The sequence below is a fragment of the Corvus moneduloides genome, chromosome 7 (genome assembly GCF_009650955.1).
Source record: "Corvus moneduloides isolate bCorMon1 chromosome 7, bCorMon1.pri, whole genome shotgun sequence".
Taxonomy (NCBI): Eukaryota; Metazoa; Chordata; class Aves; order Passeriformes; family Corvidae; genus Corvus; species Corvus moneduloides.
This window is the reverse complement of record NC_045482.1, coordinates 13,259,323-13,281,298: the sequence shown is the minus strand read 5'-3', so window position 1 is coordinate 13,281,298 and position 21,976 is coordinate 13,259,323. Positions and strand designations below refer to the sequence as shown.

Sequence of the window (21,976 nt, the reverse complement as noted above, 5' to 3'; positions counted from 1 at the left end):
ATACATTTTTCTTCTGCCATGTGCCAATAAACCCCTGTTCCTCCTAAAGAAGTAACATTCCACAAGGAAGGTTTCATGCTCTACTTGGTCCTGTGAACTGCCTCATTAAAACCAGACTGCAGTCTCTCTTGCTGCCTCACTAACATGCATGGCAGTATCTGAATAAAATGAACAGTTGCCCTTTCTGTACCACCACGAGAACTGACCCCGTCCCTGTTGGTAACTGGAGTTGGCAGGCTGAGTAAAGCCATGCCCAACATTTAAGACCTAGCTCATGTAAGGACACCGTCATACACCAGGATAACCAGGAAGAGTTTTCTCCCTGGGCCAGAGGAAAACAATTTTTTTAAAAGTTACTTGTTTGTCACTGAAAAATTCTAAGCATGGAAGAAAAAAGGAATTTTATAAAACTAAGACTTCTACAGCAGCACCCCCATGCATTCAGTATTACTCTATGGTAAAAAGTGTAGCTTTTCCTCATGCAAAATTAACACTTTTTTTTTTTTAATAATAGAATTGGAAGTGATGGCTTTATGATACTGTTCTCATTTTCACAATTCTTGGAAGAATTACACTGAACTTCAGTAGCCAGTTGAAGAGGAAGTTATCCTTCTTCCAAACTTACATAAACCAGCATAACACAGAGGGAGAAAGTTACTGGTCTGAAGTTACTCTAAAGCATAAAAAAACCCCCAACCACCCAATCAAAAAGTACCACACACAACCCCTTCCCCCACTTTGTTATATAAAGATCAATGCACAAAGAAACTGAGATTTTTTTCTGTATTTGAACTGGTATAAAGGCTTTTTGTCTTTCTGCTAATTTTTAGAGCAGTTCAGTATGAGGAAGCTGTGTGAAGACTGCTTTTTTCCCCCACAACATCAAAATTATTTGTATTTTCTCCAAGAGCAGTCTCAACTGAAAGTAAATGAAGAAACATACAAATATCCAGAGCAGAGATAGGCCTGAACATTGGCATAAACCAGGTATGAGGGACAACTTCCTTTAAAAGTGCATTACAAAAATAGCACGTTCACATTCTGACCAGGGTTTAAAATTAAGATACCTGGATACCCTAGAAGAAAGTTACTATCTAGTATTTTTGTCGTGTACACTCCTTCCTAGAAAACCAAGATTTACTGAGTCTGAGTTGCTTACTGAATTCTTTTCATGGAAGAAGCACGAGCTACATGAATTACACAGGTAATAGGTGGCTTGGTATTATAATTTATTTGTATACAATCATAATGTACCCTGCCTCTGGGTACAGTAAGTTGAGTGCTGCATGTTCCCTCAGACACAGAAATAGTCCTGTAGTATGATGGGGCTATTTGAAGTGATGAAAATGTGAATGAAGGAAGGAAAAAAAATACAACAGCCTGTCAAATAGATTTTGAAAAAAAAGTATCAGTCACAGCAGTTAACTGCAACAAAAACTTAGATGGAGGTGGTGGCAGTCTGATTAGTCTCTAGCAGATGGAGGGCTCTTCTACTGCATGAGCACCTTCAACAACAGCTTTCACACACTTGGCCATTGTCTGTGATGCTCTACTGATAGAATCTGTAAAAAAAGAAATCCAAACATGTCAGTGCACAGACACAATACAAAATAAATTTAGTACAAGACTGGATACAAAGAGGATAAATAAAATCACTTAGTTGAAAATACAGTCTGTGCTTTATGTAAATTCCAAATAATTTTACTGAAAAATTTTGTTTCTTCCAAAGACTCAAATCTTGTGTATCTTAGCAGAAAGCTTTAAATTAATCGTAAGAACCTTACTGTAAAGCTAAGTAAAATGTTCTGCTGATTTCAGAAAGGAAAGCCCACACTATACATACCCACACTATACATACCTGTCATATAAAAGTCTTTTATTGTGAGCTGAGGTGGAACAAGAGGATCAGCAAGAAGCTGTTGCTTCGCTAACTGTGGTAAGAAAGGAAAAGAAAGTCACCTTTATGATAGGAACTTGTTACCAAAGCATTTGTTTCGCGAATTCTGCATTCAGTGCGTGTCAAAAATGCTTCTCATACTACATGTCAAGATTTTTTTTAAAAAGCATTATGCTATATAACAGCACTAAATCATGCCAAGATGCTTCAGTTTTGTTTACCTTTGCCAATTCATTTGCCTGGATGAAGTAGTTAGCTTCTTCCACATCATCATATCGAACCAGGTTGGGTGATACTTCTTCTAAACGCTTCCGTATTTGATCAAGGTTCTCATAAGGCAAGGTCAAACCAGCCAACTAAGAGATTCACAGAAGGAAATGCCATCAATTCTAGGGATTTAATTCATAGTGGTTTAGATTACCAATCCATTAACATCCCTAAGGTAAAGTGGGGAAAAGCCTACACTCCTGAAAACACAGGCAGTTAGAATGCACAAACTGAAGCAAAGTCACAGTGTTCTGTTGCACTTCTGATGCCTACATAGTCAACACTTCCCCATGTTAAAAACCAGGCTGTCCTGTTTGCTATACACAGGATAAAAAGAAAAGAAGTACTTTTCTCCTTCCATACTTGCATTTTCCTTAGTTTACCACCAAAGGTGATAAAAGTCGATGCAATTATCAATGCATCTTGTTCCCTGTGAGTAGCGAGCACGTATCTGACCTCATCTAATGACACCAGATCCTGGCCTCAAGAGTCTATGCTGTTTTCTTTCTAAAAAACAAGAAACTGCATGCTCCCAGCAGCTTCCTCTAAAGCACTTCACAAAGACCTGCAAAATTTGCAGAGCTTTCCCATTATGCATTCCAACAACATACAGCAGCCACAATAATAGCGCAATCCTCAAAAGGGAAACAATATGATTTAACTCACAGAATTAACACAGGATTCAATACAAAACATTACTTCTTAAAACTATGTGTTTCCCTGAAAATCTACCTTTTTTTTACATTGGAAAGTGTTTAGAAAAAGGAACTTAACCTCTCACTGTATTTTTATTAGAAGCAACTTAAAACAGCAACAGTACCTCAGAGACAGCCCTAATAATTTTCCAGTCTTCCCTCGCCATCCCGGGAGGTGTTACTGCTACTCTTGTCTGCTGGGCCCGACCTTCAGTATTTACATATGTGGCTGCCTTCTCTGTGTATGCTGCTCCTGGGAGAATAACATCAGCCATGGGAGCTCCCACATCCCCATGGTGCCCTAAATACATGGGAAGAAGAAACAGTACACAAACACATGAGACATAAGTAAGTCAAAATAAAAAGAAATGCTTTACTAACACAGAATTTCTGTGTTCCCAGAAAAAAAGGATTTTCTAAGTTTTGCTCAGCCAGTAATCTGAAGACTGTTAGGCTGACTGCTCTGAGGTCTTACTTGCCTAACACATTGGGGAGAATGAATGGACTACAAGGAGGAGTAAATGGTACTTCAGTCTCTATAGTCACTCAGATTTGGGAGGTTCTTGGAACAAGTATTGTTAGATTAAGATCATGTTTTGGTATGATAGAACAGCTGGAAACTAAAGCTGTTTTGTCTGCCAGGTCTGAAGCTATATTTCTGAAGACCTATACTGGTTTATATTCCCTTATTACTCATCAACTGTTTCCCATCTTTACCTAAGAAATAGGTAACCAGTATCTCAGTTATGTGTTAGAAGTTCCACTTCTTGGCAGAAAACAAAGGCTGAAATTCCTCAAAGGGTTTTATGCCACTGTTTATGCTTTTCTCCAACACTTCTTAATTTACATGTACTAATTACCTTGATAGATGATAAAACAGTCCTTTGGCAAGTCTTGACGTGTTACACAACCCGAATCTGCTCCCAAGAGATACAATACTTTGGGAGGATTTTTCCTAATTGCCTCGACTCCTGGTTTGAAACCCAGGTCCAAAGCAGCTACTTGACTTGCAACCCTGTAGGAACAAATACATCGTGACTTTTAAGTTACGTCAGAATTCTCCCTCTCCCATCAGAACAGACCTAACTTCTTTTTCTGACTAAATATTTTGAAGGGATGTAAAGAGGTTCCTAGCAGTAACAAGACAAACATGAAGCTTAAAGGCAGCTGAAATTTTTGACAGAGTATCAAGTTAGTTCTGCATTTTGACAACCTGACACCATTTAAGGTTTTCACAGGCAATGTCACCTATTTAAGATGGGAGAGCAAGAATAAAGGTGCACGTTGAAAGTCAGGACCTAGCAGCAGGCAGCTTACTGGTGAAGCTTGATGCTCCAGGTGACATTTGAGCTACGAATGGAACTCATCAGGCCTTTAATTCAGGGCACTCACATGGAAGATGGAAGACCAGCTCTTGGGCCATCACTACTCAAAATCATCAAAGACTTAAGACCACTATTTCATCACTATTCATTTATTCACACATAAAAATACTTTTAAAATAATGAAATAATCGTTCTCATTTTCTGGCAGTCTTCCTTTTCCAAAGCAACAGTTTTGCATAATCCTCCATAATCAGGTGCCAGTCTTATTTAAAAGAAAAAAGATTCTCTCTAGAGTACAGTCTTCCAATGTAACTCATTTTGTCTGACACAGACACAGAGGTTTCAATAAGTTAAGCTGCTTTTTACACTTAAGGTAGAACGGATGGTGCACCATAAGTACAGAAGTCAATATGAAAGACTGCCAAACCACACTTGTATCATGAGTGTTCTTTAACTCATCAGTGTTTTGGTACTAAGTATTTCAGTTTCAGCAGCAGAATGTTATATTTAAGTTTCCTTCAGAGGACCAAGCTCTGCTCTAACTATACTAGTTTAACATCAATGAAGCCGCTTTTGGCAGAAGAAATTTGTTGAGTCTCCGGAACAGAGTGCCATTACATTTGTTGAAATAATTTTTCCTTTACAGAGATGGTCAATTTGACAGTCAGAATTTTAGAAAGGGAGTGGTGGAGGATTGTCCAAGAGACGCTTGTCTATTTAAAGGAGTAATAGCCTGATAAACTGAATAGCTAAGATTAAAAACCCTCAGATGAAAATCTTTGAAGCTTTTCTATTAACTATTCAGTTGAGAAGCTGCACAGTAAAAGGAATGTTAAAAAAAACAAACAAACCATATTATTTAAATATGCTTGCCATTTTGTTTTTCTTCCTCTAGATAAAATGCAGTCATTTAGCAAGTGACACTGGTCTGCTGTGCATCCTACTGAGCACTGTGGTAGATGTTTTTAAACTCTCTTGTAATCTATGCCTAAATCGAAACCTTAAATTCTACATTTGAATATAATAAATTAACAAAATCTCATGGAGAGCCTGAAAAGTTTGCCAGGTCAAGGAATCCATTTTTATTAAGAAGATTTTGCTAGCTTGTACTTCAGGTTTGTATATCCCCAACAGGTTTTAACCCATTAAGTTGCTTGTGTGTATACAAAGCAATCTGTACACATACATTGTGGTAACCCGTGTAGTCCAACGTGCAAGCAAGCTACTCCCAAAAAAATTTTAAAGCAAACCTGTGTAGGATGTTCATGACTTTCCAATCAGCATCAGCACCACTCTTGGCCCTGGCATTCTGTGCAATGGTGGAAACAGCAGCATGGATGGCGGCTCCGTCACTGCGCTGCAGGGCTGCGCTTCCCACCACCACCATCGGCTTTTTGGCATGGTCGAGGACCTATGCAAGTCAAGAACCAGAAATTCATTCCACAGCTATGAAGACAATTCTTGATACAGAAAATGTAATAAATCCCAAAATTTCTCCATAACTCTTCCATGCAAATCTACAGTTCCAAAATGGTCATTGTTTCATTTAGAGATAAAGCCAAGAGAAACTGCTGTAAAGCAGGAAACTACCTTGTAAACACAGAACTGTGCACTCGATAACCACACATTTAAGTAGAAACAGCAACGCCTTAAACAGCCTGTTTTATGTCAAGAACTATTCCAGGAGTTTCCTGCACTGCACAGTTTTGCACACCTGAATGTATTACACAGTTTATACATATTTGGTGCACACTAATCATTACCTCATCTCTGCATTTGATTAAAAGCACATAATCCCATCTACAATATGGTACTTTTCTTCAAATCTGTCTCTGGGGAATTCAGATTATTACTGTGGAATAAATCTGTGGAATTTAACAGTCACACTCTTAAGTTCTGTGTACCTTGGAGAAGGCATGTTTGCCAGAAGCAATGTCCTGAAGTATCTGTGGGGAGTCTCCTAGATGTTCATAAGTGTAGGTCAAATTCACAGGAGAGCCGACAAGGGCCACCTGCAAGTCATTGTGAAGCCAGCTGAAAAGACAGCAAACATTTTATAAAAATTTTAAAAATACAGAGTTTTACCCAACCAAAGCCACTAATTGTAACTTCAGCAGTAACTTAAAATAGGATTGCAAAGGAATTTAAATGGCATTCACTGTTTTCTTAACATGCAGTTTAGCTTTTATTCTGACTTAAGCAAGCCTAAAGGTTTTTTAGGATTATTTCTCTAGATATGTTCCAGAAACAGCACAGCAACACACCTTATGACAACTTCACAACTCAATTCCCTCCTCCCCTCAAACTTCTGCCAATTCAGTTTTAGAAATCCACTTATTTCTTAGATAAACACAGAAAAATTTAGCTAGCTGATTAGCCATTTTTTCTTTTCTGCAGCTTCTCATGGCACAGACTTATAAAAATACATGAAACATATACATTCAAAAGCCTCACTGCATTTTCTCCTCTCAAAATTTCAACATCATTACTGTTTAAAATTACATTATCCTAGCATTAAGAAGGACAGGGCTTTTATAGACCTCACTTGCCTCATACTGACATATGTTATTAAAATTGAATTAGCTATGTTCAAAAGTTTGGGCAAGCCACACTACTTGGCAAAGAAAATGTTAAACTTGAATGACTGCTTCTAAACTCAGCACATCTGATTTGTTACAATACAAGAAGCAGTAAACCGATGCTGAAAAATCAATCTGCAAGGAATATGCTTCAACAGACTTCTATAAAACAGAGAATCTGAGGTGTCTGTGTAATGTAACAAAGGAATAATGTCTGAGTAGATGAACTTAATGTAAAATGTCAAATTGAGAATGAACTAGCTCTACACTATAGGGTACTACCCTTTTTCCACACATAAATAACCATTCCCATTACTAAAAGGTGAACTAAATCCAGTGATCCCATCTGAATGAATGCTCTGAAGTTACTGCCTGCAGCTCCAACCAAGCATTCTATCAAATCCAGATGGATTCACATGCTTATTCGCCACCAAGGAATACAAACCTCTTTCGAATTCTAGCATTAAAAAGCGGTGCCTCAAAGCGTGGATTGGTGCCAACCAGAAGGAGGACATCTGCCTCCTCCACCCCAGCAATCTTAGTATTCAGCAGGTAGTTAGAGCGCAAATCCGTGCTATAACAAAAAGATGTAAGAAAGAGGATGAAAATTCAGTAGAGGGAAGGAATGGTAAAGATTGTAGATGCTCAAAATACTTTTTCATCTTGGGGAAAGAAAGAGAAAGAAGAGATTTCTCAATCCAAATTACTAATCATAACTGTACTAAAGTTTTCACACCACAAATAGAAATAGACCAACTTATCCAGCTCACAAGAGAGTAACTGGTTTTCAGTAACTCACTGGTAAACTGCAGCAGCCATACATGCAGTACAACATGGGGGTAAAGCATGCAACCCTTGCTGGAGTAGAGATCAACTATGCATCAACTCACAATCCATAAATACTCTCTATATGTGAGTATTGTAAATTCAAATAAACACTGCATCAGCAATTGTTATCCCTGCTAATTTCAGAATATTGCCATGAGATGATCTGCAGACTGGAAAATTTATTAACATACTAATTACAGACAGACATTGCCTGTCCTCTTACCCAGCTCCAGCAGTAGGGAAGATCTCTTCAGTGCAGAGTGTATCGCAATTCACTCTATTCAGTAGGTCTTTCAGAGCTATTAGTGCTTCTGCATCCACCAGCCCTCCTACAACTGCTGCTACTTCCTTACCGTCAACTGCCTGGAGCTGGAGAGAAAGGAAGTATAAACACAAACAAAAGAAACCACTGAAATAAATTCCCATTTGGCCCAGGTAAATACTTGTCATATTAAGGTGTGCCAAAGCCAGCAGTGCAACCACTGGCCTGGAGTAGCACAAATGGATCAGTGGTGTCTGATTCCTGCCAGGCAGCAACTCCAGCTCCTTCAGAACTCATGATAAGGAAAGAGGAGCTCTCTGTATTCTATGCAGGTCTCTCCTACTTGAGTCATCACTCAGATGTAGCTAATTCTCATTTGGTATGGTGAGAGAGGAAGGTTGGTGAATGCTTTTATTTTAAGAAAGCCACAGTGCAGACAGAATACAAAGTTCCCTAACACAAGCTCTGGTAGTAAACTTAAGTCAAAGGCATTATCTGAGAAGCAAGAGTTTTTGTAACAAACCCTGCTACTGTAGTATGGGCAAAAACATCCTTGAGGAAAGTTCAATTACAGTTATTCAATTCTACTTCACCCACATAAAATTTTTAATCAAAATCCAGAGCAGTCATGCAGCACTTCATTTGAGCTGCAGAATCAATCACCGCACAGAGAAAGCACTGAGAAAGCACAATTCAGATATAAGTAATACAGATTTAATGTCTTTGATGGCAAAAGTGGTGATAGAACAGTTTAAATAAATTTAAAGATGTCTTCAGATAGATCAGAGTATTCGGGAAAATTGCTTCCTCCTAAATTTCTGAAGAAACAGTTTACTTTCCTATTTGAATAAAAGTAATTTCTCTCCCAACGCTCCAAATGAAAGCAAAAGTTCTTTAAAAGGTCCAATCCATGAAACAGGAAGTATTAGTAAAAATGAGAAATTTATGAGGAAACACAATGGATTAGCAAATGTTCCCCTCTAACCTTAAAGAGAAAAGCTTTTTTGATATAACCCATTTGATATTAATATTTGTAATACATCCAGCTTTAGAAATTAATTTTAGACTACTTCTATTGAAAACCGTTCTTACCACACCAGCAACACGAGCTAAAACATCCTCCCATGAGGCATAAACAAACACTCCTTTCTCATTTTTGATCATTGGCTGAGTAAGTCTCTGACGCTTCAGACCATCATAAGCAAACCTAAATGAACAACAAGAATATTATAAAAGAACAAAGATAAAGATAATTGTGTATAATTCAGTGAGTTTTCTAATTGCAAGCTTTTAGAAAAGAGAAATATTTCCCCCGAAAGTTTTTCTTCTCAAAAACACACAAAGCAACCAGTAATACAAGTAAGTTACTGTGAAAATAAGGTACAAAAATCAGAACATTAGAAAACTCAGCAACTTCAATTATAGAATTAAAAAACATTTTACCAATTATTTTTTTTCACTGTAGCTTTACAATACTAAGAGTTGAATCCCAAAGTCAGTGCTACTGTGCACATTTCTCGTTCTGCAAAGTGTGCCTTTAATGCATGTATAAAGATGTAGGTACAACCACATCCACACACCTTGTTTTGTCAGATATCCATTCCTCATTGATATCTTCATGCAGCCTTGGCAAAATTCTCATCACTTCTCCAGTTCTTGTGCTCACTACGATGTTGCTTCCAACTGCATCAAGCACATCAATTGACTCTACCTTCCTGTTTAGAAGAACAAATAAACCATTTTCAGTCTTTCATATATAAGTAGCAACAGTGTCTTATTTTTGGCCTGAATAGAGTTAATTTTCTTCCTAGTAACTGGTATAGTGCTGTATTTTGGATTTAGGGTGAGAATAGTGTGATAACACAGGGATGTTCTAGTTGTTGCTAAGCAACATTTACACCACATTAAGGACTTCTCAGCTTCTCACCCAGTCCCACCAGCAAGGAGGCTCGGGGGCACAAGAGGCTGGGGGAACACAGGCAGGACAGCTGACCCCAACGGGCCAAAGGGATGTTCTGCACCACACAGCAGCAAGCTCAGCACATGAACTAGGGGGAAAGCTGGCTGGGGGCTGCTGCTCCAGGACTGGCCGGGCAGCTGCAGTGTGCATCACTTGCTTTGCATATACTAATTCTTTTATCATCATTATAATTTTATTTTTCTGTCTACTAAACTGTGTTTATTTCAGCCCATAAATTTTATCTTTTTCCTCCCCAATTTTCTCTCCCATTCTCCATGGGGGACTGAAGTGAGCAAGTGGCTATGTGGTGTTTAGCTGCCTGCTGAATTAAGTCACAACAGTCCTTTTAAGCACCCAGTGGGGGCATGAAGAGTTGAGATAACAACAGATCTGACCAGAGTGTGTGAAAACGACTTTGTTACAAGTATTCATTGTATTAGTTTAACGGGCGCTAGTCTCGGAGTTGCTGCACACGTTCTCAGAGCTGTGTTATGTAACACCTTGCTGGCTGGATACGTTCCCTGTTTGCTCTTTACCATCTCTGGAAGGTGGGTTAAGGATGTCATCCCGTCATAGTGTGCTACACAGGTTCATGACAGGACAGAATTGCCGGTCCAGAGTCTGATCCGGTGCTTGCGCTCAGCATCGCTGCCGGCTCCGAGCTTCGGGAGCCCTCCAGCGGACACTGTTGGTAATTACACCCTCCACCTTCTCGGAGAGCCGATCTGTGGGGAGACACACCTTCCTCCCTCCGCCTTCCCCTGCTCCTCCAGACTCATTGCAATAGCTCCTGAGGATTTGGAATGTCCTTGGGATGCTCAAACCAGCATGCCCCTATGTTCGAGGCCAGGCTGGATAAAGTCGTGAGCAACCTGGTCTAGTGGGAGGTGTCCCTGTGCATGGCAGGGGTAGTTGGGATTCTATGATTTTCAAGATCCATTCCAACCCTTAACATTCTGTGATTCTGTCTCCTGAATGTGTTTTCAGGTCTTGTTTAGGGTTAAACAGCTACTTAAGAAAATCGCACGGAGATCTGCTCTGAGGCTGGACAGCTTAGTTTCACAAGATAGTTTAAATAGTATCTTCAACAATTACTCAGTTAATGAATTTGTATTTTCCTTTATACACATCTTTTACTAAGCAATCAGCACAACCTACAAGTCAAAAACATTTAAGGGTAAAAAAAAAGGAAGAACAGTCTATAAGCTATAACATTCTTCCTTTTTTAAATAAGCTGTAAGTAACAGAATTTGTGTTAGATTCAGTCTATGGAAAAGTCTACCACAAAAATGCAGAAAATAAAAATCAGAGAAAACCCTTGGTATCACAGATGGACATATTCTAAGATAAGGTGTAAGACACAGAGAAAGCTGTGTCTTCAGTATGAGTTAAGACACCTACCTCGTCTCCCATGGGCGTGCAGTAAAAGCATATGGCTTGGAGGTAAGAGCACCAACTGGGCAGATGTCAATAATATTTCCTGATAACTCAGACATAAACATTTTTTCAACGTAAGTACCAACTTGCATATCATTTCCTCTTCCGGTTGTTCCCAAGTCATCTACCCCTGCAACCTCACTGGCAAACCTGGTAGATGCACAAAGGAGGAGAAACATATCTGGAATGTACAACTGCAACACAGAACATTTTTCAGCCCTCATCTCATTTTCTTAAGATAAAACATTAATTCATACACCTGAAAGAAGAAAACAATTGTTTAGATGCATTAGTCAGTGCCATCACATGCAGGAGCATCTGCAGAATTTCATTCAGAAAGGGCTACAAAAATTAGGGGGAGTTACATCAAAAAACAGAACAGTTCCATACTCACTGTATTACACAAACTGAGTCCAAGATCAGTCCTAACTAACAAGTTCTTTCTAGAACTAGTTGGGTACATTGTATTCTTTTCCATCTGGCTCAAGTTGGCTGCTACTGCATCTCAGGACTACAGAACAGCACAAATATAGCTACCAGAGGCTATCAAAAATAAACAGATCTTACAGCTGTGGCTGAGGAAGTCATATATCCATTCTGGCACCAACACCATGGGACCAGTTCTGCCCTGCAGAACTCTGATTTCACTTTCATGTATTGGCCATCTTTCTATTTCCTGTCTGGTAGCTCCAGGAAACCAGCTATCAGTCACTAACAGAAATAAAAATTTTAAGTACAATCAGAAAAGAAAGTTTTTAAAAACTGACTACCCCTCATGGGGCTGCTTTCACTAGTAACAAACTGACACAAATACGCCTGCTCAGTACTCTCCTCAGTGAAAAGTAAACGTTACCTGATGCATCGAGTGCACTGTATACACCGAGTCATGATGGTTTTGACTAACGGGCCAATGTTCTTGTCCTCCACAGCACGTTTGCCCTCTCTAAATCTGCTCCTGTCACTGCCAAACATCATTGATTGGTCCTAGAACAGACAACAGAACACACACATATCCAGGCTGCCGGATATGCACAATTTCATCTAAGACAAAAGAATTATACATAAGTCTACACAATTTAATTGGATGTTGTACCTGTAGATCACATTCTCCACCCTGATCACAGATAGGACAGTCCAATGGGTGATTTGCCAGCAGAAACTCCATTACACCCTCTCTGTTAGGTTCAGAGAATGAAGTTAATGTCAACTTAACACCATTTAGCAGATAGTACAACTAATCAGCCAAAGGAGGCTAAAAGAAAGGTACCTTGCTTTCCTGGACTTCTCAGAGTTTGTCAGTATATTCCAGCCCTTCATAACTGGCATGGCACAAGCAGCAACTGGCTGCAATCACCATAAAAAGCAAGCATGAATACAATATATTTCTTCTCAGCATGGGCACAAACCCCCACTCCCTCCCCCGTAATTCTAACGTAGGTATCCGTTATAAATAAATAGAAATAAAGAGGTCTGCAAGGGAAAAAAATAGTCTAACTGATAAAGTCGCTAGAAGCCATATTTAGTAATAATCTGCTATATAAAAAGGTTAAATTAGTTATGATTTATTTAACGTTAAAAATTCTACCATTTCCGGTCCCAATTCAAGCAGTTACAGCATTAAGAATGTCAGTTGTAACAGGTACAAGGCAAATCAAAGAGCTTCAGCAGACATCTGGAAAACCTCTAGAACTGAAGTTCAGAGTGTGAATAATTTACAAGACATTTATTTGCACAAAGCCTGTATAAAGTCTTGGAATAAAATTCTTCTCGAGATTACTGCAAGATGAACAAGAATGCCTGCTCAGTAAGCAAATCCCTCTTACTTTTCAATCCCATTGTGACTTCCACCTTTAGTGATAACCCAACATTTCCAGAGACCCAAAGCTCAAACTATGGAATTAAAGTTGGGGTGACCTAAAGAATTTTATGTGTGAGTATAAACGTGTAATCCAAGACTGAACTTCAAAAGAAAGTGCATAGATTTCTTAGTACTGCTGAAGACAGTGTTCACTCCTGAAACCAACTACTATTTCCCAAGAGATATGAATGCATTAAAATAGAAACTACTAACTGCAATCTTTACTTAGAATGCAGATGGTTATCCTACAGCTAAATTCATACAGTATCTGAAGTTTATTATTTATGTAGTATCAGCTGAAAATGCATGGCTGAAGCTTGAACTACAAAGCATAAAATGCATCTAACTGCAAACACACAGCTATCAAATGCTCATATCCAAGAGCAAGATAATCCATAATAACCTGAGAACTGACTCTGACCCATAGGCAATCCCTGCTGTCCAGCAGGGAGATGAAAAAAAAATGCTCTGAGCAGCTAAATGACAACAATTATTTACAAGATTTAAACTAGGACCAAGCACAGAAAAAAATTCCTATTGAATTCCATATTGCAATTCCTACGAAACACAAACAATACCTTTGGAGCTTTCTCTATTTCCACAAGACACATCCTACAGTTCCCAGCAACAGAGAGACGATCATGGTAACAAAAACGAGGTATCTGAACTCCAGCCTTTTCACAGGCCTATAAAAAAATAAGAAACAAAGGAGAATTAAATCTTAGTTAGACTTTCCAGCTCCACCTCAGAAAACACTAAGCAGCTTTTCAAAGAGTAATATTGTCAGTGCTCAAGAATAGAGTGCATTTGACCTTCCATCTTAAGAAGTGACCATAAATAAAAAATTGTGACAAAGCAAAAAAATGCCAAGATATCAATTACAAATACAGTTTCTCTAACCTTTGTAAATGATTGAGGAAATGAGAACTGACCCCTCTTTCATTCTTTCCTCCAATAATAGAGACAGTTCTCTGTAACAGGGCACTAACAATATAAATAACTTTTTTAAGAACACAAACACTCTTTAAAGAAAAGTGCATCAAAGCAAAAACTGAAAAACATAAAGAGAGCAACAACAGGCATAATGATTTCAGATAATTCAGCAACACTGACACTCTGTATAAAGGTACTCCAGTAGAGTCAATCTTCAACTTCAGCAGACCCCAAACTCAATGACAACATGACAGAAGAGGAGACAGGAGGACAGAGCCAACAAACTTGCAGAGAACAGATGAAGACAGCCTTTCCTGCATAAAACCCCCACAGCTGATGGGGGTTTACGGGATCTATGTTACAGCGTAACAGCTATGCCTGCCAGAAGAAATACCACCAACTTTAATAAAAAAGCCCTCTAACAAGATCTAATTTTTCTGACAATTTCTACCAAAAGCAAAAAGAACCATGTCAGCAAACCTGAAAAGCTAATTTGAAAAAATAGCACTTAAGAAAAATTTACACTAGGTTCCCGCTGGGGGCATTCTAATGCCTAAATAAATTAGGAACGTGTATCCAAAGAACAAAGGCTACATATTGAAATAAATTATGTACTTTAATATTCTAACTCACTATACACATCCCCATTTAATGGCTCCTTAAAAAGAAGCTTTACTTGACACTTAAGCCTGAAAGGCAACAATGCTCAGTACAGGCTGGGAGATCCAGATTCCCTTTCTTCCCACACTAAGAATAATAAAAGCAGCTAAGGATGAGCACTCTGAATTGTAACAGCTAATAACTAAAAGGAGACAATCCCTCATTTAACCAAGACACGCTGTAACAAGACTTTACAAAATTTACGGGTTCTGAAAGACTACGAGGTCACTTATTGTTCAGAGACAGAAGTTCAACCAGAATTTATCAAAGTCTGTTATTGCATTGCATAAATTTTTGTAGCTGGGATTGATGCTGCATGCATCTTCTTTCAGGCAACCATAGTGTATTTTTCTTTTTCATACACTGAATTCCTCCAAGGATTTCTGTCACATGAAGTTGCATCACAGTCAGTTAAAACACCCCTAAAGAATTGCAAGAAACAATGTAAAGGTGGGCAGGTTTCTGCTGTGTGGAATAGAACATGCTGCCAAGAAGTAAGATAGGAAGTCCCAGAAAATTCAGAATGCCATTCCCCACACCTGCAGTACTGTGGTTCCCGGGTTCACCAATACAGGATGGCCATCCACAAACACCTCTATTTGGTTGCTGGCTGCTGTTGCAGTTGTACGTCCTGAAGGACACGGAAAAAGAAAACAAAAACAACTTTCACTTACTGCTAGATGCAAACCATCAGACCCCACACTCCTGATTTTAGTTACACAGTGCTGATAGAACCCCAGTTCTACAAACAGTGCAACACAGAATCCCTTAGCCTGCAAACCAAGCATGCACACGTGCCCTTCAATAAATAAACTGCACATAAGTTTATCACCACAGACCCAGGTATAAACTACACTTACCACATACTCTGGAGGACTGGGTGACCCCAGCTAAGGTCCTGGGGACAGCAAGCAGTCGAAGCATGGTGCTTTAGTAAAGAGAGAAAACGGCACTGTTGTTATTAGTTTGAATGTCTGCTGACAAGTTTTAAACAGGCAGAGTAAAAACTTCTACAGCAGTTGGAAAGGAGCACGTATATACACCTGTATGTACGCTTATGGGAGACCGAGTTACCGCCTTCAGACACAAGATATGGTTCTTTAGCAATTTATACACACGCATAGGAACGTCACCGAGCGGCCTCTCCGCCTGCAGCGGAGCGCCGGCCCCTACCCCGCTCCCCCACGGACCCGACGGCGCAGCTCGGCGGCGGCGGGCCCGGTGCTGTCGTCCCCGCGGCCGAGGGCACGACCGGCAACAGCGCTACACGACGTGCGGGTCACCTTGGAGGCGCCGCTGCCTGCTGGGCAGCCCCCGGCCCGTCAAGGACACCGGGAGCGGCGGCGCCCGGAGCGGCGGCACCGCGCCCACCGAGCCCGCGCCGCAGCGGCACCGCCGTTACCTGGCGCGGGACGGGCGGCGGCGCCGCGGGACGGCTGCGCTCCGCCTCGGCCTTTATGGCGGCGGCCTCGGGCCTTTCCGCCGCTGCCCTCAGCCACCTTCGGCAATCTCCGGAGCCTTCTTCGGCAATCTCCGGAGAGGGCAGTCCACGCTCGGGAACCTCCGCAGCGAACCGCTTCGGGTATTTCCGGCAAGTAGTCGGCGAACGATGACAGGAGCACTTTCCGCCACTAGCCCACAGCCTTTTCGGCCGCCGTCACACGCACTACCCTTCTCTCGGCAATTTCCGTCCCTTTCCGCTTCTTTCTTCGCCCAACTCCGGCAATTTCCGCTGTTGCCAGCGGGGCGGGGTGTGGCAACAGCACAATGTTACAGAACCCCTGTAACGCCGCAAACCTTCCTAGGGTTTATAGCAGCCTCGCTTTTATTACTCCGATGCTTCCCCGCACCTCTGGTGTCCCGCCCGCTAAACGCCCTGCACTGCAGTAGCCGAGCCGTGAGGAGCTACCTCGCGGCTCGCTCTCGCGGAAGGATACGCTTGCGCGCAGTCTCGCGGAGGGATACCGGCGGTATATAATGCCGGCGCAGGCGCGACGAGGCCCTTTCCCGCGGCGGTGGCGGTCGGGGCGGGCGCTGCGTGTGGGCCGCGCGCCGCCGCCATGGGCTTTGGGGACCTGAAGTCCGCCGCGGGCCTCCGCGTCCTCAACGACTTCCTGGCCGACAAGAGCTACATCGAGGGGTGAGAGGCGGCGGGAGGGTTCCGGGGTGCGGGGAACGTGAGTCGGGCCTGGCGGGGACAAGCGGTGGGGACGCGGAAGGGCCCTGAGTCACCCTGGCAGCTGCACGGGTGGCACTGCTCGGCGGCCACCGCTGCTCCACATGTTCCTGCGAGCAGGGGGTTAATTTGCCATGTTCTCCGCAGGTACGTCCCTTCGCAGGCTGACATAGCAGTTTTCGAAGCGATCGCTGCCCCGCCGCCTGCAGACTTGTTCCATGCTCTCCGGTGGTACAATCATATTAAGTCGTATGAAAAGCAAAAGGCGAGGTATGGTTAAACTGCGAAGGTGCAACATCTCTGCAAACTAGCCTACAAATTGTTGGGTTTGTTCGAGTTTGAGCAAAACTGGTTTCCGGTAGTACCACGTGGCATTTTGTGTTGTTGGAACACAAACAGTTCCAGAAGTAGGGCAGATCTCTTCTATGGAAGACAAAATTAATGATTTTTAGTACAGAAGGACATGGAATGAAGGGGAAATATAAAAGGAAATACTATGTCTATTTTTTTTTAGTGATTTTAAGTGTTCGTGAAAGGTGCTGCATTGACATCCATGGAGACTGCAGGCCTCTAAAAAGGCATAGCATAGCTAGGGTTAGTATTGCTACACTGCTTTTTCTGAGCCTCAGTCCTCTTCAGAGGAAACTCCTGCAGAGATGGTTGGCTCAGTCTCCAGTCCGCTTCCGAAGCTTTTGTAATGCTGAAGGCGACTGAGGTTCTAAAGTGGTTTCACAAAGTCCGCTCTAGAAACCACTTATGGTTCCTGAAATCAAAAGCCAGTTTTATGGCTCCAGTAACAGCAGTTCATATTAGCAATACAACTATGAGCTTATTCTAAGATACTAGGATATGTGAGCTGCAGAAGGTAAACTCAGGGAGTTCTGGTCCCTTGTCCTGTTGAGAGTGAGGGTTTAGGGTAAAATGTTCACTGAAAGATAGGAAAGTAGCAGTTACCTTTCAGTAATGTGTTTTCAGTCACTTGCTAGTTCTTAAACAAGTGAAAGTAGTTCTAGAGCAAGAAGTTGGTAATTCCTTCTAGACAGAATGTAGTGCAGGTAAAGGATTCCAGTAAGAAAGCTTTTCGTATCCATGTGCCAAGTTGGAGTAGCAGTGTTGGGCAGGATCGTACCAGCTTTGATGAGCTACAGCAAATCCCATATTCACAGATAACTCATCTGGCGTGTCAGGACCATTGGGGGCTGTCTTTCAGGAGGTTCTGATTTCAAGTAGCACAACTGGATTTTTACTCTTTAGCACAAGGTTTTCATTACAAATGCGTTTGTAGATGCACTGATGAACTGGCAGTGATTGTACTGACGTTTTAGTAGGTTCCTAATATTTGTATTTTTCTTTCAGCTTACCAGGAGTAAAGAAGGCTTTGGGAAAATACGGTCCTGCTGATGTTGAGGATACAACAGGTGTGGCCACAGATAGCAAAGATGATGATGACATTGACCTTTTTGGATCTGATGATGAGGAGGTATTTATGACCTTTTTGTATTATTTTTATTGCTTTTTACAAATAAACGCAGGTATGCAGATTTTCACCTCGACCTAGTTACTTACATTTCTGACTTTGATAACAGATCCTTCTTGGAATTCTCAAGTGTATCTTATCTTTGCAGAATAGGAAGCTTGGAAGGTAAACCCATAAAATTTAGAAAATAATATGTTGGAATGGGTGAACTATCCAACTTTGACTGGTTACATGATGAGTAAAACAAAAAATCACCATCTTTCGGCTGACAGTTGTGATGATTTGTTTTTATCTGAGTAGATGCCAGTCAGTTTGGTAGCGCTTCGGAGATGCGGGGGGTTTGGTGCTTTACTGTAACTGCAAATTTCTCCTTCAGGAAAGTGAAGAAGCAAAGAAACTGAGGGAAGAACGTCTGGCCCAGTATGAATCAAAGAAGTCCAAAAGTATGTATGCATGCCAAGAACTTCCTAATCTTTTATGCTTGAGTTAATTTTCATGCATTTGAACAGGATGGCTGGAAACACTAATTAACTGTAATAATAGATCAGCTTGACTGAATGAGACAGGAGTAATTGCCTTCACTTGAATTGCCTGTGAACTCAGCCTTCCCACAGCAAATGGGAATGTTAACGTGCCTTTTGTTGTGCTTTGTACACTCCTGCTGCTTGTTCTTTCCAGAGACTGAGCTTCCTACATAAATGGAAATAACTTGAGGATTTTCTGTGAAAGTTTAGAGAAACTGCTGCAATGCACAAGTTACTCCACAGCTACTGGTCTGGAACTGTTCAGAACTGTAGCAGTTGCAGTATTCCCTCTGTGGAAAATAAACTGTTACACAGCGTTAAGCTCCTTCCCAGATCTTCTGAGAAGGACTTCCTATGTAACAAACACTGTCAGCTACTTAAATCTGTGTTCTTTTATGGGACTGTTCCTCAAGAACGTAGTGTATCTATGTATTGAAAGTTGGGATGTACACAGCTGCAGTACTTCAGAAATGTACATTGGTTCCAGAGGCCTGTCACAGCTATGTGAGCAGCTTCTTGTTCATGAAATTGGATAAGTTGCTCTCGTAAAACTAGTTTGCAAGTATATCAGTGAGTTTTTGAAAGATTCCTTCCTTTTCATGGTGATTTCCTTGCCCCAGAACCAGCTGTTGTTGCCAAGTCATCAATCTTGCTTGATGTGAAACCTTGGGATGATGAGACAGACATGGCCAAACTAGAGGAGTGTGTTCGAAGCATTCAAGCAGATGGCTTGGTCTGGGGATCTTGTAAGTATGGGGAAATACCAGAGCAGGGAGAGGGAGAGAGTGCAGTCCCTTGGGATAGTGTATGACTAGTTGGACTTGCAGTCACTGCTTGCTGATCTCTGAAAGGCAGGTAGCTAAAACGGGGGAACTGCAATACTACAGTACTTCAGTGTCTTCATATGGTCAGAAAAGGTGTATTAGTGCAGCGCCCTGGTTAAGATTTGAATACAGGTTTTGAAAGCTGTAAAACTTTAGCTCTGCTATCCTGCATCTCCCTGTGCAACTGTGGATGCAGCAAACAAACTCCCATACCACCCACATCACTGGTTTTCTGTCCACAGAAAGAAACCCTTCTTCAGTCCATTGTAATGAACGCTGGGTTGTTAATTAGATGGTCCATAATGTGGAACAAAGGCTGTTTTTATGTATTCCTGAAAATTGCTTTGGTCAGTTCAATCTTAGATTGGTGTTTTTAAGAGATTCCACCAATAAAAGAGTACTAAATGCCTTTTTTATTTTGCAGCCAAGCTAGTACCTGTTGGCTACGGTATCAAAAAGCTTCAGATCCAGTGCGTTGTTGAAGATGATAAAGTTGGAACAGATATGCTGGAAGAGAGAATAACAGCTTTTGAAGATTATGTACAATCAATGGATGTAGCTGCTTTCAATAAGATTTAAGTCTTGATATATCTAGAATAAATGTTGTTGCAAAAAATGTGCAGTGTCTGTGCTTAATTAAAATCTTAGAGTAACCCAGCTCACAAATGTAATGTTTTCTGAATGGGTAAAGTAGAAGCTGGAACTGAGTTTTAAGGTTGCTCTGACACCTCACTGTAGTACCCAAGAACATGAGTGGAGAAAACAGAAAATTTACATTTACCATCACTTCAGTGTTAACATGGCTTTAAAACACTGAAATGCTGTTTGCTCCATCTGTGGAGAAATTGCTCTTCGGAAATGTTTGTAATTTCTCTGGATGGATGGTTTTAAGGGAAAAGAGCAGTGCTTGGTCAAAGTGCAAGTAATGTTTTAGTGGGTAAACGAATTCCTTTTCTTCCGTGAGGGTGGCCTTTGTTGACAGTTAAAACTCCAGTGAGAGGGAGACGAAGCTACATCCAAAATGACTGCAGTGCTCTAAAGATAAGGCCTGAGACTACCCTGGTTCTTTCTCACCTGTTCTGTGATGCAGAGGGGTTTCTTGTTCGGTTGGTTGGTTTTTTGTTTGGGTTTTTTTCTTGGTTGGGGTTTTTTTGAGGTTTGGAAACATCTGCAATGAAATTCTGTCGAGTTCTGTGTCTTTATTAAACAGCAATTAATGTTGAGGAGGAGCCGCTTCCATGCGGGGTGCGGGCGGTGCCTCTGCGGGGCGCTGCGAGACCAGCGCTGCCCGCGGTGCGGCGCCTGCCCCGGGCAGGGATCGGGAATGATCCACGGGCTGCAGCCCCTGCAGCTGTCTGACTCACTTACGTGATAGACTTGACCCGTGACCATGACTGAAACAATAAAAAAATAGATGAAAATGCAAATATATAGAGGATATAAAAAGTAGCAAAATTAACATCAGTTTGAGCTGTTTGCTCCAGATTGGTTTCTAGATTGATTTTGCCTTTTCTTTTAACAATTGAAGAACCTATCAGGAATAAATTGTTTCCCAAAAACTATCCATAGGAATGATAAAAAGTTAAAAAGCTGTTGAAGTTGTGGAGCTTCTAGACAAATTCACAATTCTAGGCCTTGCGTTGGACTGACAGGATTTATTGTGAGCGTGAACTGGAGGCCTTTTATGTGCCACATTGGTCTCTGAGATGAACATGCCCAGTGTCAAAGCCTGACAGCAGCAGCTTAAGTAACTCCTTTTGTTGTTTTTCTCACAGAGCATCTGTGTGGTTATCTGGCACAGCAGCTCCTCTTTCTCCTTGTTTAAAAGTTTGCCAACTTCACATTATGTAGGAGCTTTGTTTATAATTTGTCTCAGAAAAAAAAATCTGCCTGCTAGAGGTTTAAAGCACGGTTAAAGATCTGAAAGTGAATATTGTTACAGGCTCACTTGCCACCTTCCATAAACCTAGCTCTTAAACAGTACCCTTTCTGTGGTAATTCTCCAGCTGTTGCTTCTGCTAAATCCTGTAGCTTAGTTTTACCACTTCTGTCATGGTGCTGTTACAAGCAGGAAATTGGTAGATGCCATATTCAGAAAAACAAATTTATTAAAAATTCTGCCTCAAAAATGCAGGTTTTATTATGTCGGCCATCACTGTTTCTGACCTCCCATTCAATGTGCTACTTACCTTGATACTCCTTTCTTGGCCTTCAAATTAAAGCCCTAAGTGGATAAAACGTTTGATTTATATATGGTAACTTTGTTAAAATACA

General features: G+C 41.1%; 2 protein-coding genes and 2 non-coding genes across 6 annotated transcripts; 3 read left to right on the top strand and 1 right to left on the bottom strand.

Annotated features, from left to right (window-relative positions):
- Window positions 1-1,208: 1,208 nt before the first annotated feature.
- NDUFS1 (NADH:ubiquinone oxidoreductase core subunit S1) lies at window positions 1,209-16,192 on the bottom strand. Of its 3 annotated transcripts, none has more exons than XM_032113921.1 (19): window positions 16,104-16,192; window positions 15,562-15,629; window positions 15,241-15,332; window positions 13,687-13,794; window positions 12,518-12,594; window positions 12,344-12,425; window positions 12,104-12,234; window positions 11,215-11,400; window positions 9,434-9,568; window positions 8,946-9,060; window positions 7,815-7,960; window positions 7,209-7,337; window positions 6,089-6,218; window positions 5,435-5,595; window positions 3,720-3,874; window positions 2,985-3,160; window positions 2,119-2,253; window positions 1,859-1,931; window positions 1,209-1,562 (listed from the first exon to the last, which is right to left on the bottom strand). In XM_032113921.1, the coding sequence occupies exons 2-19, from the start codon at window positions 15,623-15,625 to the stop codon at window positions 1,471-1,473; spliced, it is 2,187 nt and encodes a 728-aa protein (XP_031969812.1). In that variant the 5' UTR covers window positions 15,626-15,629; window positions 16,104-16,192; the 3' UTR covers window positions 1,209-1,470. The 3 variants fall into 3 exon arrangements, with proteins under 3 accessions (XP_031969812.1, XP_031969813.1, XP_031969814.1); XM_032113922.1 differs by lacking the exon at window positions 16,104-16,192 and adding an exon at window positions 15,892-15,990; XM_032113923.1 differs by lacking the exon at window positions 16,104-16,192 and adding an exon at window positions 15,745-15,769.
- Window positions 16,193-16,660: 468 nt separating this feature from the next.
- Window positions 16,661-20,320, top strand: EEF1B2 (eukaryotic translation elongation factor 1 beta 2). Its single transcript, XM_032113929.1, has 6 exons — window positions 16,661-16,841; window positions 17,025-17,147; window positions 18,234-18,357; window positions 18,731-18,797; window positions 19,499-19,624; window positions 20,127-20,320. Exons 1-6 carry the CDS (start codon window positions 16,762-16,764, stop codon window positions 20,279-20,281), a joined length of 675 nt encoding a protein of 224 aa, XP_031969820.1. The 5' UTR covers window positions 16,661-16,761; the 3' UTR covers window positions 20,282-20,320.
- On the top strand, window positions 18,578-18,657 carry LOC116446945. The gene has a single exon (XR_004241455.1). It is a non-coding gene; the product is annotated as a small nucleolar RNA SNORD51 (small nucleolar RNA).
- LOC116446948 lies at window positions 19,114-19,247 on the top strand. The gene has a single exon (XR_004241458.1). It is a non-coding gene; the product is annotated as a small nucleolar RNA SNORA41 (small nucleolar RNA).
- Window positions 20,321-21,976: the final 1,656 nt, after the last annotated feature.

Coding starts and splice junctions, on each gene's coding strand:
- NDUFS1 (XM_032113921.1), bottom strand. CDS start 15,625: ATGCTTCGACTGCTTGCTGTCCCCAGGACCTTAGCTGGGGTCACCCAG. Junction 7,338..7,814: donor TTCCCTACTGCTGGAGCTGG/GTAAGAGGACAG, acceptor TTTTTGTTATAG/CACGGATTTGCGCTCTAACT. Junction 1,932..2,118: donor AGGCAAATGAATTGGCAAAG/GTAAACAAAACT, acceptor TTCTTACCACAG/TTAGCGAAGCAACAGCTTCT.
- EEF1B2 (XM_032113929.1), top strand. CDS start 16,762: ATGGGCTTTGGGGACCTGAAGTCCGCCGCGGGCCTCCGCGTCCTCAAC. Junction 18,798..19,498: donor TGAATCAAAGAAGTCCAAAA/GTATGTATGCAT, acceptor TCCTTGCCCCAG/AACCAGCTGTTGTTGCCAAG. Junction 19,625..20,126: donor TGGCTTGGTCTGGGGATCTT/GTAAGTATGGGG, acceptor TTTATTTTGCAG/CCAAGCTAGTACCTGTTGGC.